The 13,068-nt window shown below is 41.4% G+C and overlaps 1 protein-coding gene across 3 annotated transcripts in view; it reads left to right on the top strand.

The window, feature by feature from the left end:
* The window catches only part of ASTN2 (astrotactin 2), an 852,746-nt gene that overhangs the window by 331,548 nt on the left and 508,130 nt on the right, over positions 1–13,068 (top strand). For all 3 annotated transcript variants that reach the window (XM_012768786.3, XM_012768785.2, XM_012768780.2), the window contains one exon: positions 5,634–5,780. In XM_012768786.3, the coding sequence (XP_012624240.1) occupies positions 5,634–5,780 (147 nt within the window). The remainder of the gene's footprint in view (positions 1–5,633; positions 5,781–13,068) is intronic.

Below are 13,068 nucleotides of genomic sequence, written 5' to 3'. Positions count from 1 at the left end.
TGTGTGATTTCTGACCAGGGAGGGGCCAGTCCTTGCCAGGGAAAGTGAATGGGGGAACATTTTTCCCCCCTAAACATTTGTCTAGAAAACAAAACAAAACAAAACAATGACAATGTTTGAATACATTTTTTGGTAGAAAGGGAAACGACATTTAAACATTCATTCATTCAACAGAAGCTTATTGAGCATCTACTACATTCATCACTGGAAATAATAGGATGACATAAAATATGAGGTCTGGCATGCAGTAGTTGCACATAAATCACTACTTATTGAATGAATTAATTCCCAGATAAGGACATTGAGTCTCAGAGCAATAAGGTGACTTGTCTTCAAGGGCCAGCAGCTAAATATAAAAGCTGGAATTCCAGAATAGGCAGAAGTATCACATGTCCTGCTGATGCCCATGTAGATGCCAAGTGCCGGGCACTGAGGTTTTAAGGAATGAGATAGAAGGAAAGACACAAAGAGCTAACTGAGCCCTTAGTATTTGTCCAGAACAGTGCTTAGTGCTGTAGTTATGATTTCTCATTTAATCTACACAGCTTCTCTACCAGTTAAAGATTGTTGTTGCCATTTTATAGATTGGAAAACTAAAGTTCTGAAAGCTTAACTTGCCAAAAGTTAGACAACTATCAAAATGGAACAGCTTGGATTTAAATCCCCATGTCTAAAACCAAAGCCCAGCCTCTTCCCCCTGTCCTCAGTGACATTTTCACTTGCTGGACTCTTCCATCCTCATGTCTTGGGTTCCTAGAATCCCTGTCCCTCACCCCAACCACATATGCCACTTAAAGAAATAAATTTCCTCTCAGTCTTGGACCTAGTCCCTCGTGCTTCCAAAATACCAGGAGGAAAGAATCAATGATAGTGTAGTAGCTTTGAGTTTTCTACACACAATGGTCTGATGGGGTTAGATCTATTTTCTTCATTGTAAAATGTGATTGATTCGATTCCAAATTTAACTTAAATTTGATTTTCTTCTCTCAACCTGGCATTTCCAAACCAAGAATCAATCAAACCCCAAATTATAGGCAGTGTGTGGATCAACAATGCTGAGTTATTTCCAGTTGACTTTTTCAAGTGATGCATTTTATGCCATTCTCTGCTGCTGTGAAAGGAGTTGAGGGGTAAGAGGAAGGGGAAATGAAAGGGAAATTAGATTATTAACTTTCTCCAGTCCCGGCAATCAATAGGCCCTGGAGGAATTCTGTCCCTGCAGCACAGTTCATTCTCCTGTAAGTGATGGGGAAGTGTGGGCCGGGGAGAATTGTGACATCAGCCTTCTGAGGGTACTTGTGTTATAAGACCAGCAACTATCATTCATTTAGCTCTTTTCTCCTGCTAATTATATATGGTATCTTATTTTGCTATAACATCGGCTCTGAAAGAAGACCACTGTTCCCCTTTTTTCTGGATTGAGATTTTTTTTTTTTCTTATGAGGGTTGGATCGATTGCCAAGTGGCTCACAGAGATTTTGTGGTTAAGATAGGATTTGAACATACCTGTGTCTGACTTCAAAGGCCACACGTACTGCAACTACACAATGGTGTCCTGGGACCCTTACTCTGTGATGAAGTGGGAAATAGCATGATGCAGGGGAAAGGATGGGACAGGGATGATTCTAGTCCAACCTCTGTCACATGCAAACTGGAGTACACGTAGGCAAGTCATACAATCACTCTGTACCTCTGTTCTCTGCAAAGCAGGGATAGTGGGAACAGTGTGCTGTGATGATTAAATGAGGTAATTCTCCCCCACTAACATGTGAGCTTCACGGACATTGGCTGCCTTCTTTCACCGTTATTTCTCCATGCCTAGAACAGTGCCCAGAAAGAGTTGATGTTGAATAAAAACTGGTTGGACGGATGGATGACTGGATGGATGGATAGATGGATGAGTGCCAGCACCATGTGGTTCTCTTTTCTGTCTCTGCTTCCTTATAATGGCAGTGCAGTGCAGAGCCTGCATGGGGAGGGGGTGGGTATTATGGGATAGATAGTTTCCACCTTATGGCTATCTACAACCCCTACTCAGAGCTAGGTGCATATACTCAGTCCCTGGGCCAGGAACTCTTAGGAAGTCACCTTTGTTTTAGTCCCACTGTGAAGTTTCTGCCAGGTCCAGTTGCCATGGCAACTCCCCCAACCCAGGTGGCTGCTCCTTGGGCATCTGGCCTTAGTGCAAACTTGACCTGCCTGCTTTCTTCCTCCTGGACTTCAGAGACAACTGGGGATGGGAGGGTGGATGGTTCAGGCCTTCTCTGAGTAAATGGTTGCCCCAGGGTGCTGCTCATTCCCATCTCCTTCCCACTTTCTTCTTCTTATGTCCTTCCATTTTCTCCTTATTCTTTTTGTCTTCTGTTTCTGTAAAGAATAATGCAGCTCCTGATATCTTCTGGTAATAACAAAGACGTAAATAAGTCCTGGTTTCTGCTATTAATGATGAGACAAATTCCTATATCTATTTTGGAAATTACCATTTACCAAGGGCCTGCTGTGTGCCAGAAACTGTGCTAGGCATTTGACATTTACTGTCTCATTTAGTTCTCACAACACGCTTGAAGGATAAGTCATTTTATTACTATTTTCTAGGTGAGAAAACTGAGAGCCAAAAAGCTGATATGAATTTACTCCCCACGTTGAGTCTTAACGACCCTGGGTTACTGTGCAGGTTTAAATGACATAGGAGATGCAATTAGTCTAGCAAGGGCCCAGGGAGGGAGTATGAGTAACTCCATTCCTAACGCTCAGCCCTCCTCCCCCAGACCAGAAAGCAGACCTGTGAAGCCTGGCTGGTATTTCTGGTCGTTGGTTAATTAGCGAAAGGAATGTCTTGGGCACATCCGTCTCTGTTGCTGTGTGGGCCGGGAATGAGAAATAACTTTTGCAGGGATCCACAGGATGCTACTGTCCATGACTCATTGTCCAGAGAATCCACTCCCCAATGCCAGGAGCTTCTCACTACCTTTCACACCTCATCCTCTGGACCCATTTCACCTTCCCAAGATGTGCTCATGCTGGACTTATCCTACATCTTCTTCCCCCCACCCCAAATAGACTCCATAGGAAACTCAGTGCTTCTACTCACTGCTATTGGGGGGCTGGGAAGTCACTAAATAAATAGGCCTGGGGTAATATGTTGACTTTTTAAGGTGAAATCTATGCAAAGCATCAACTCCTAGTACATCTTTATAGTAGATAACAGTAATGTTGGCTTGTTTATGCTATTTGGATACTCAAATATTGATATTATAAATATTTTATTTATTTATATTTATAAATATAAAATATTTATTATAAATATGCATGAAACATATTCTTGTGGCACTCAGATAAGAGATAAAACAGGTTCCTTTTTTTTTTGCAGTCATTTTAGGTTTTAGGGATTTCTCATTTCCTGACACCACACCCATCTTTTTTTATTCAATTTACTCTTTTATTTAACATTTATTGTACAACTATAACAATCAAGAAGGCATGAACAGGTCTTACCAGAAGCTATGCATTGTCTTAGGATAAAGAATAAAGACAAGGATCTTGTTCTTAAATTAAGTGACTTCCGGGTCCCAAGTGGTCATCTTGGCATGGGAGACAAAAGGTGGTGAAGGTGGGATCTCCTCCCTCAAGCAGCTGACCCTTTATTATTAAAAATAGCTTTCCATGCAACAATCCCAAAGTGTGCTGTCATAAAAGCTCTTGTTCTGGAACCCATCAGTATGGCCATGCTGGTTCGCATAGTTTTTGATTGGTTAGCACCTGTGCCATGCTGTTTGCTAAGATTGTTACTATCATTTCTAGAAGTGGTCATGCATATATTTACTGAGACTCTACTACATGCCAGACACTGTGCTCGTCACTGGGATGCAATGGTGAACAAAAGACACTGTGCTTACCTTCAAGGAGTTGACTGTCTATTTAATAGACTCTAGTGGCTGGAATAAGGTATTTTGGGAAACATGACAAACGTAGGTAGCTTTCCTGCCAAGAGTGTGAGGTATTTGCATTTATTATGAATTTCAAAGAGTGATGGGTAGAGGAGGAAACAAAGGGATGTCTCTCTGAAAGAAACAATGCCTATAATAATAGTAACATGATGAAGGTGTCGATTGGAGGGACACTGCACTAATCCAGCCCTGCTGCCCCTGGGCCAGGTAGGAGAGAGCTGAGGTGGTCTGAGTGTAGAGACTGGCCATGAAAGGCTTCAAGTGCCCCTCTAATGAGCATGGACCCCATTCTGTGACCAGATGCAGTAAAACAGCTCGAGCGGTTTCAGCAGGGAGTGAAGTGGACAAATATGTTCGCACCTCCCTTCTCCCACAAGCAAATAGACAATGGAAGAGATGAAGGGAGGAGGTGAAAATGCTAAGGACATGGAAGACATAGGACTGCAAGAGGCTATAAAGGAGGAAGATAGAAGATGGAATGATAACGTCTAAGTTTCTGGCCAGTCTAAAGGAAGGTGCTCTCAATAAGCTAGGGAGCCCAGGATGGGGAGGAGGGAACTTTAGGGAGAAGATAATTTGCTCTGTTTTGAACAGGTTATATGTGACATGCTCATGGGATAGCCACAGAGCAATGTCCAGAGGGTTTGGGGATGAGAGTTTGCTCAAAAGAAGAACCCAACAGGTAAAAGACAGTTGGAAGGCATTGCTCTGAAACTGGTAAGCACAACCTTGAAAGGAGATGTGCAGAGCAGCAAACCCTAAACAATGAGAAGCAAAGGAGAGCTCAGGACAGACTCCACACATTTTCTTTGCCAACCCAGTGTCTTCTAGCTATGCAGATCCAATCTGCTTTTTTCTATTGCATCCATAAAATTGTCTTTAATTTTCCCAGCCAAGCCACCACTCCCCATCCTCTGCCCTCTTTTCTAGGTCTTGACATAATTTGTCTTGGAATCTAACTAGCTGCGGATAAGCTTGCCTTTCCCACCTAGCCTATAAACTCCTGAAGAGCAGAGGCTATTCTTATTCTATTCTAAATGTGTCTCACATAGTAGCTGCTCAGTAAATGCTTGTGAAATTGATTAGATTGATGAGTTTCTAACTGTGAAATCCTTCTAGATGATGGGCATTATATATGCATTGTGCTGTGTGATCATGCCAACAGCTGTGAGATGTTTATTGTTATGCTCATTGTACACACAAGAAAACTGAGATTTGGAGAATGGAGCAGGTCACCAAGTCAGTAGGGGCTAAATCCCAGATTTGAATCCAGAACTATCTAACTCCAAAGTCCATACTCATTCCTCTAGGCTCCAATGCATTCAGCAGCCTGGTGTCTTCTCACTTGCTTGTGAAGAGACTGGAAAGACTTGCTATTATCAAGAATGACCAACCAAATTGGCAAGAGAGCAGTGAGTTCTCTGCCGACAGTTTTCAGGAAGCTTGTTTCTTTTATCTTTACCAAAAAGAATGATAAGCCCATTTTGCAGAGAGTTAAGCCAAAGCCCCCAAAAGAGGCCACTGAGGTGTTATAGCAAACACAAAGCTTAAAAAATATGTGCATTTTTTAAATTTTATTTTGCTTGATTTTCCCACTTGGAAAATAACAAGATCCCTAAACTCCATGACATCCCCATTTCCTCATTTCATGGAATTATGTGTCTTTGTGTGTGTTTGTGTTATTAGGTTTGCTGAAAAGCCCGATGAACAAGACAGCCCTGACACTGATTGCTGTGAACTCCTGCATCCTGGCCATGGTGTGTGGCAGCCAGATGTCCTGTCCACTCACTGTGAAGGTGACGCTGCATGTACCTGAGCACTTCATTGCAGACGGTAAGAGCCGAGCATCAGAGGTGCCCTGTACCCACTCAGCACCTTGCACCCCTGGCTGGTGAAATGTCTCCATGCATGGCCCAACCTCAGAATTATACTATATATATTACGGGGGAAAAAAGAAGCATCCAAAGACCTTGGAAGAGGACTTTATCATTTGGAGTCCTGGATTATTTGAATTAAATGAAAGACTGTTTTTATCCTATGTGCAAGTCGTTAAATAAAGGAAGAATTCAAATGTGAGTGCAGAAAGATTGAGCTACTTCAGAGAACCTACTGGTTCTCATCATCCTTGTGGACCCTATTCCAAACCAGAAATTCCCCTCAAAGAGTATTTCTAATGAAAAGCATAGGACAAGGAAGATCATATGAGCTGTGTTGGAATTTCCTGAGTGTCCTAGATCATAGTAATATCTCATTGCCTGTAAATGTCCTTTATTTTACCATTTCCTTTTTACCCAATTAAATTGGATTAATGAGACACTGTAGTCACCATAGTCATTAGCAAAGCATGGTCCAAGATACTTATTAAGGCGCTTGATATCTATTGCAAAAGTGCCCTCCAGAATAAAAGTGGCTCCAGTTTACATATTCCAGCAGAGTATGTATGTACCTGTTTCCCCAGACCCGTCGTCTCACATGGTATCACCATCTTTAAATGTATTAAAGTTCAGTGAAAAAATAATAAAGAAGGTATATCATGAGTATGCATCTTAATGAATTTTATATTTTAATTTTTTGTACTTCTTAATGTATCCATCTTGATGAGTTTGAAGGTAAGATTATACTCATAAAATGATCACCATAGTCAACAGCATAAACACAACCATCACCTTTAAAAGTTTCCTCTCTTCCTCTTTTTGTTTTTTGTAATGAGGCCACTTAACACAGGATTGCATAGGAGTCCAACCTCATCAAACCATAACACATTTCCAGAACCTCAGAATGTTTCCCCTGCCCCCTTTCAGTGAATACTCCCCAGAGGAAATTGACTTTCTGTCTTCAAGCACCATATTAGTATCACTAATTTTTAAGACTATTTCCCCACTGGATATATAGTGAATGTTCTTGACATCCTTCCTCTCTATTTTGTCAGCCTCATCTCAATGTAACTCAGTTTCATCTCCAATGTTCAAGTTCCAATGTTCAGAACTTAGCATTATCCCTCAGTGTGTTCTGACCAGAGCAAAGTGAGACACTTACCCTCTTTCTCTGAAACACCCAGACTTCTACTAATGCATGAATACAAGGGAGGCATTAATAATCAACTGAATGTATATGAAATATGCTTTGTTTTCACTTGGACTGCAGATAAGTTTATTATTTCTTATTTTATATACATCCAGTTGATTTTTGGACTTACATACAAGAGTATTGGTTCATCCCTGTCAGATTAATGCATGTTGCACCTAAGACAGGCAAACATATGTGAGAGATTTCAAGGATGGCAGAGGGAGGCAGAAGAAAGAGGACAAGTAGGTTCACAGAGCTTGGAGCTGGAAGAATTGCCAGAACCTGGGTGTGGCTGGAAAATGGGGGTGAGAGAGTAGGAATGATGATCACTGAGCATGGAAAAACAATGGGGTAAGTTTTGACCACTGTGGAAGGCATGTCCCCTGCCTTTTATCCCTCACCTGTCACTGTAGAATGTTAGTCCTTAAAAACATTCAAATTTTAAATATTTATTTTCATACATTAGAAATGGAGGTCCTGAAAGAATAACTTGCTCAAGGTCATGGTAAAATAGTTTCATGGCTAAGAGCACAGGCTTTGGAATAATACAAACATGAATTCAAATATGTGTTCTGTTGTCTGCCACTTCTGTAGCCAAGTACGAGACTCACTCTCTCTGAGCCTTGGTCTCTGCATCTATAAAATGGGAGTAACAGTAGTACCCATCTCATAGGGTATTAGAAAGACTGCAACTCCTGCTTCTTTTTCATGTTTGTCAAATTCTCAGATAGCATGTGGCTAGGAAATAGCAACATCCAGGGATTACCCAAGAAAGCTGCAAACAGTCTTGATGGTTTTGAAGCAAGTCTACAATGTGGTGAATTAAATGGTGCCCTTTCTACATGGTCCCTATTCTGATCTATCACAGACTTAAAATTTTATAACACCCTATGGACTTGTCTGATTCTGCCTCTAGACTGTAATCTCTATGAAAGTAGGAGTTGTGTCTTCAGTACAAATATCATATCCTCAGTGACAAGCCCAGTGCCTGGTCCGTAATGGATGTTCAGTAAATATGTGTTGAGTGAAGGAAAGTCACCTGAATCAAAGCAGAATTGGTAATGGTTCTGTGGGATTCTTCTACTAGATCTCTAAGCACAAAGGGGGAACCGAGTCAAAGAAAAATGAGACAGATAATGTGTAGAGATCACAGATGTTTTAAAACATACCCAAGATTTGTTCCAATTGAGTAAAACACACAGACATGGAAATGACTGTTGTGAAACGAGAAGTTTTTTCACGCATAGATCTCAGATATAGGATGCACAGTGCACCATGCAGAGCCACATGGGAAAGCGGTGGGATTGATCAGGAGGCTGGAACGAGTGGAAAGCATGGTCAACAGCCTGTATTGTGGTTACTGCAGGAAGGAACAGGTGAGGTGGGGTAAGCAGGGTAGATAGGATTAGGATTGGCTAGTTTGAATAATTTTAGCAGGCTCTGGGGTTTAGGGACTGGCCCCAGTTGCCTGGTGTCGGGCCCTGGGGTGATTAGGGAAGTGGAATATTGCCTCCTGGAGTGTAAAAGCAGATAGAGGAGATGGTTGGAATATGGGCTCTGGATACTAGAGCATCAAGAATAGAGAAAAGAAGAATATGTAGTTAATACAAAAGAAAGTTGGAAATAATTGTGGAGTGTACAAGTCCTGGAGATGCAATGGAGCAGGCACAGCAGCTAGCATTGAGAGGACCGAGCCCGCAGTATCTCAGGCTCTAGGCATAAGGGAATCCCCTCCCTGACATGCTCTAATGTCTCGGTTAGCAATGTGCCCTTTGAAATGAAGCAAGTTTTGGCTTGGATCTCAGTTCCCTTGCTTACTTACACTGTGTAACAAAGAAGAGTCAAGTAAGCTCCCTGAGTCTCATTTTTCTCATCTGTAAAATGGGGATTATCTTAAGATGACTGGCATAATGTGTACAAAGTGCCTAGTAGCATATCTAAAACATGGTGATAGCTCAATAAATGGTAACAGTACTCTTATTCTTAAAATAACTTGTAGAGAAAGAGACTTTTGAAGCTAGAGCATGGCAAGGCAAGAACATATAGCACACTAAGTAAATTAGCTATTCTCAGTGAGGTTAATGGAACAGGGAGTACATCATGTGCCCTCTCCAAGTGGAAGTGACTTTCCCACTCGAAGACATTAACACTTGAAGAGCCTCAGTCCCTGGGGATTGGCAGGAATCCTGAGAGTAGCCAGCACTGGCTCTTGAAGTCAGGTAGAGGCTGTCGGGTAATTCCAGCCAAGCTCACCTTCCCCAGCACAGTCCCAATGCCTCATGCGGCAGAAACTCCATGGACATTGCTCATCTCATTCCCCCAGCAGCTCTCCATAGTGGTCTTGATTATCCACATTTGACAGATATGGAAAATGGGGCTTGAAGAGGAGTAGAATCCAGTCTTCTGTGAGGATAGAGAAAAATCTAACAAAGGACAATTTTTATAGATTGTACTAGTGGGGTTCCTAGCTCTGATTCCTGGAGATATGAGGGCATTACATAGCGGGAAAAGAGGGAAAGTTATGGTGGTGCCTATTTTTTGAAAGCTTGGCATTACTTAGCATTGCTAGTTATAAATGTATTGCAATCTAAAAAAATATAGTAACCCAGATAGAAAGCGTACCATTCGATCATATGTTTATATATATGTAGACACCCAGGTCACAACATTGGCCCACTAAGACCGCTGGCTAAGTTTTAAAAAACAAAAAAATCTTAATGAGACCTGTCCAGATGTGAGTAGGAGCTCCATTTAAGACAAGGTCTCCCAAGGACCATGGCCAGGGTAGCTCTCATACTCTCTCACCCTCCCTAGGAATCTAAGCTACCAGGGGGCTGGCCCTTACTTAGTAGAGAGCTCTCAGCCAGCCTTCTACATTGAGCTGTCCATGGTGCTGGAGCGTTGGATGGGACTGAGTAATGGGTCCTGTCTTCAGGGAGAAAATGAATTCTGCCCTTGTGTTACTGCGCAGTTATACTCGATGCTTAGTGCCCATTATAGGGAAAGGGTCAGTATGACATAGCACTTGTCCAGAGCCCAGCTGGCAAAGGCAATACATACTGACATAGTCCCTATCTAAACCCTTGGCAAATCTCACCCACCCCTCTTTTTGTCTGGGCTTCTTCAAGGCTGCCGGTGGCTTTTTGCCCTGCTAAGCACACATTGAAGAGATAGAACATGTCTGCATCTAAACTTACTGAAGTTAGCATTGCTTCTCCTGCTGTGGCCCATAAATCATCTGTATTTAGGTCATCTGGGCTGTTAATTCCCAGAACTAGCAAGTCAGGTTCTCTGAGGGTAGAAACCACTTATTGATATTATTTATGAGAACTCCAGGTGGTCACTTAAAAGAATTTGAGAGCTGTGTCAATATTTCTGCAAGTGTTACTTTCATTTCATCTGACATAGACATATGTGATCACTCTTTGAGACCCACCGGGATCTTCATAAGGGTCTTTAATGAGGCTCTTTGGTTTCTTCCATTTTTTACTTTATGAATGCCATACTAACAGAGCTGTCTCATAGTATAACTCCAGTGATTGTCCATAGCATTGACTACAATGTGAATGGCCAACCTTTAAGGTTTATAACATACTATCCCTCATCACACGGGTTTGGGCTTCATCAAAATTGCCATGCAGGTAGCATTACTGATAAATGGTTACTGGTTAAAATTAAAAGCCTATCTTAGCTGAGGTGCATCCCCTGAGACTTCCAATGTAAGTCAGGATATGCCTTTGTTAGGTACCTAATGACCTCTCAAAGAAATGGTGGAAGAGAATCATTCTATAAGAAGAGTTAAAGGAACCTATATATGAAGGAAACATAATATTATCAACCAGGTCTGCTATATATCTGGCAGTGTACAAAGCACTTTCCATAGAGTTCTTCATTCAGTTCTCATAGCAAAACTGTGAGGTGGGATTTAGCATGCTCACTTTATTGAATACATACATGAAAAGTAGGGCTCAGAGATGTTAAGTGATTTGGCCATGTTGTCACACAAATGAAGTGATATGAAAACCTAAGTCTGCCTGAATCCCCAATCCAAGGTCTTTTTGTGCTCTAAGCTTCCAGAGAAGAGACCATGATGATTATTTTTTGTCTTGGAAAGAGATTTAGCTAGTTCTGAAGACCTCAGGAGGCAAAACCTAGAGCTACATGAGTGAGAAGTGTGGTCAGAGATGGGCGAAGATGGATCCTTAGTCTGGAAATGTCTATTACTATGAACTGTGTGACTCTGTGCTAGTTACTTAAACTTTCTAAGCTTCAGTTACATTATCTATAAATTGGGGATAATAGCAATACTTATCTCATAGAGTTACTATGAAGAATAAATGCAATAATGCTCATAAAGCTTTTAGCTCAGTACCTAAGACCTAAAATGGCTCAATAAATTATATAAATGTTAGTAGTTGTGAAAATATTTTCTTAATATTGGAAGGGAGTCATTACAAGGTAATGAGTTCCCCATCATAGAGAATCTCCTGGAAATAGATGACCACATGTCTATGAAGCCATAGAAGAGGAAGGAAGGGATGTGTTCATACGTGATGTTTGGATTTGGAACCATTTATCAGAAAATCAATTTCAAAACCACTTAATTTTTTAGGACTTTCAGAATATGCTTGTTTATTTTTTACTTACCTTATCCCCAAGCGTCACTTATTCTTTGCCTGGGCTCAGGAATGGAGTAAGACTCAGAAATTGGTAAAAGCCAGGATGTCTCTTTGAATACTTTACTTAGCTAAATACTCACACAAACACATACACACACACACGCACAATTATATTTTTTTGTGTTGATATGATTGTTGCATCGAAAGACCTATACCAAAATGTCCATTTTATTGAAGTCAATTTAAACTGTTAATATCATCTTCTGGGCTGAACTAAGTTGGTATCCAAGTCTTTTCTGTTCCCTATGATAGAGGCATTTGGGGTCTAAGGATTCCTTCCATGCCTAGGAAATCATTAAGTATAAACGTCTGCACATTAGGATGGCCTAGTTCACTAATATGCTGCATGTGTAGCTGTTCTTGAGCACAAAATTGTGCACAGTGAATCTTGCCTACTTGCTTCCAGCCCTATTTCATGTCTTTGAACCCAAAAGAGTAAGCCAATGTGTGGCTTTGTGCCTTCAGTGAGGAACGAGGTCCATAATTGGCTTTAGAACTAGTTTGCAGTGATTTGAATACATGGGAGGAGTGTTTTCAATTCTTAGAAGGGAAAATTACACCACACTGAAAGTGGCTACTCAGCCACAAACTGACAACCAATTTATTTTAAAAGAGTAGTTTCTTGGATGTCCTGCCCTCCGGAATCTTCCCAGGCTTTGTTTTAAAACGTTCAGTGTTGATTATAGATGTTGGAACACCACAGAGCACCCTCATCGGTGGAACTTCTGCACAATATGGCCTTTTTCTTTCATAACTCCGTTGCACATCCTCGATACTGTTTAGACACATAGAATGTCTTTCCTTGTATCTGCTCCTCTCTGTATCTTTCCTTATATGTTACTCTGTGCCGTGTATTTCCATATATTGCAATCTCACCTATCCCTAAGGCATAACTAAATTTTCTCCTTCCTGCAAAATAACCTTCCTCAATGAGTCCTCTAGAGGTAAATAATCTCTCCTTTCTGGAATAATTCATAGAACTGTATTTGTATCTTTCTAATGACTTCAAAGCCTCATCACTGTTACTATTACGTAAGTGTCATGGGAATAGCTGCCAAAGTCCCAAAACTGGCCTCCTGCATTAAATCTAGCCTCTCTCCTACCTTTTCTCAACAAATCAAACGGAGTGATCTTTTACAAGGAAAAATCTCACCATGCTGCATCTTCCCCTTCCCGAACAATTGTTCAGTGTCTCCCTCTGAGCTTGTTATGAAAACTGAACTTCTTAACACGGCCTTTACGTCTCTGCAAGGCCTTGCCTGCCTCTCCAGGCATCTCGCCTCTCCACTCTCTCTATGTTGGTTCCTTATGTTTCTCTGCTGCCTCCTGCCTCAGGACCTTTGCACATATTTCTCTCTCTGCCTGAAAACCTCCCC

The sequence above is a fragment of the Microcebus murinus genome, chromosome 12 (assembly GCF_040939455.1).
Source record: "Microcebus murinus isolate Inina chromosome 12, M.murinus_Inina_mat1.0, whole genome shotgun sequence".
In the NCBI taxonomy this organism is placed as follows: Eukaryota; Metazoa; Chordata; class Mammalia; order Primates; family Cheirogaleidae; genus Microcebus; species Microcebus murinus.
Note: the sequence above shows the minus strand (reverse complement) of the source record. Positions and strands in the feature narration are given on the sequence as shown.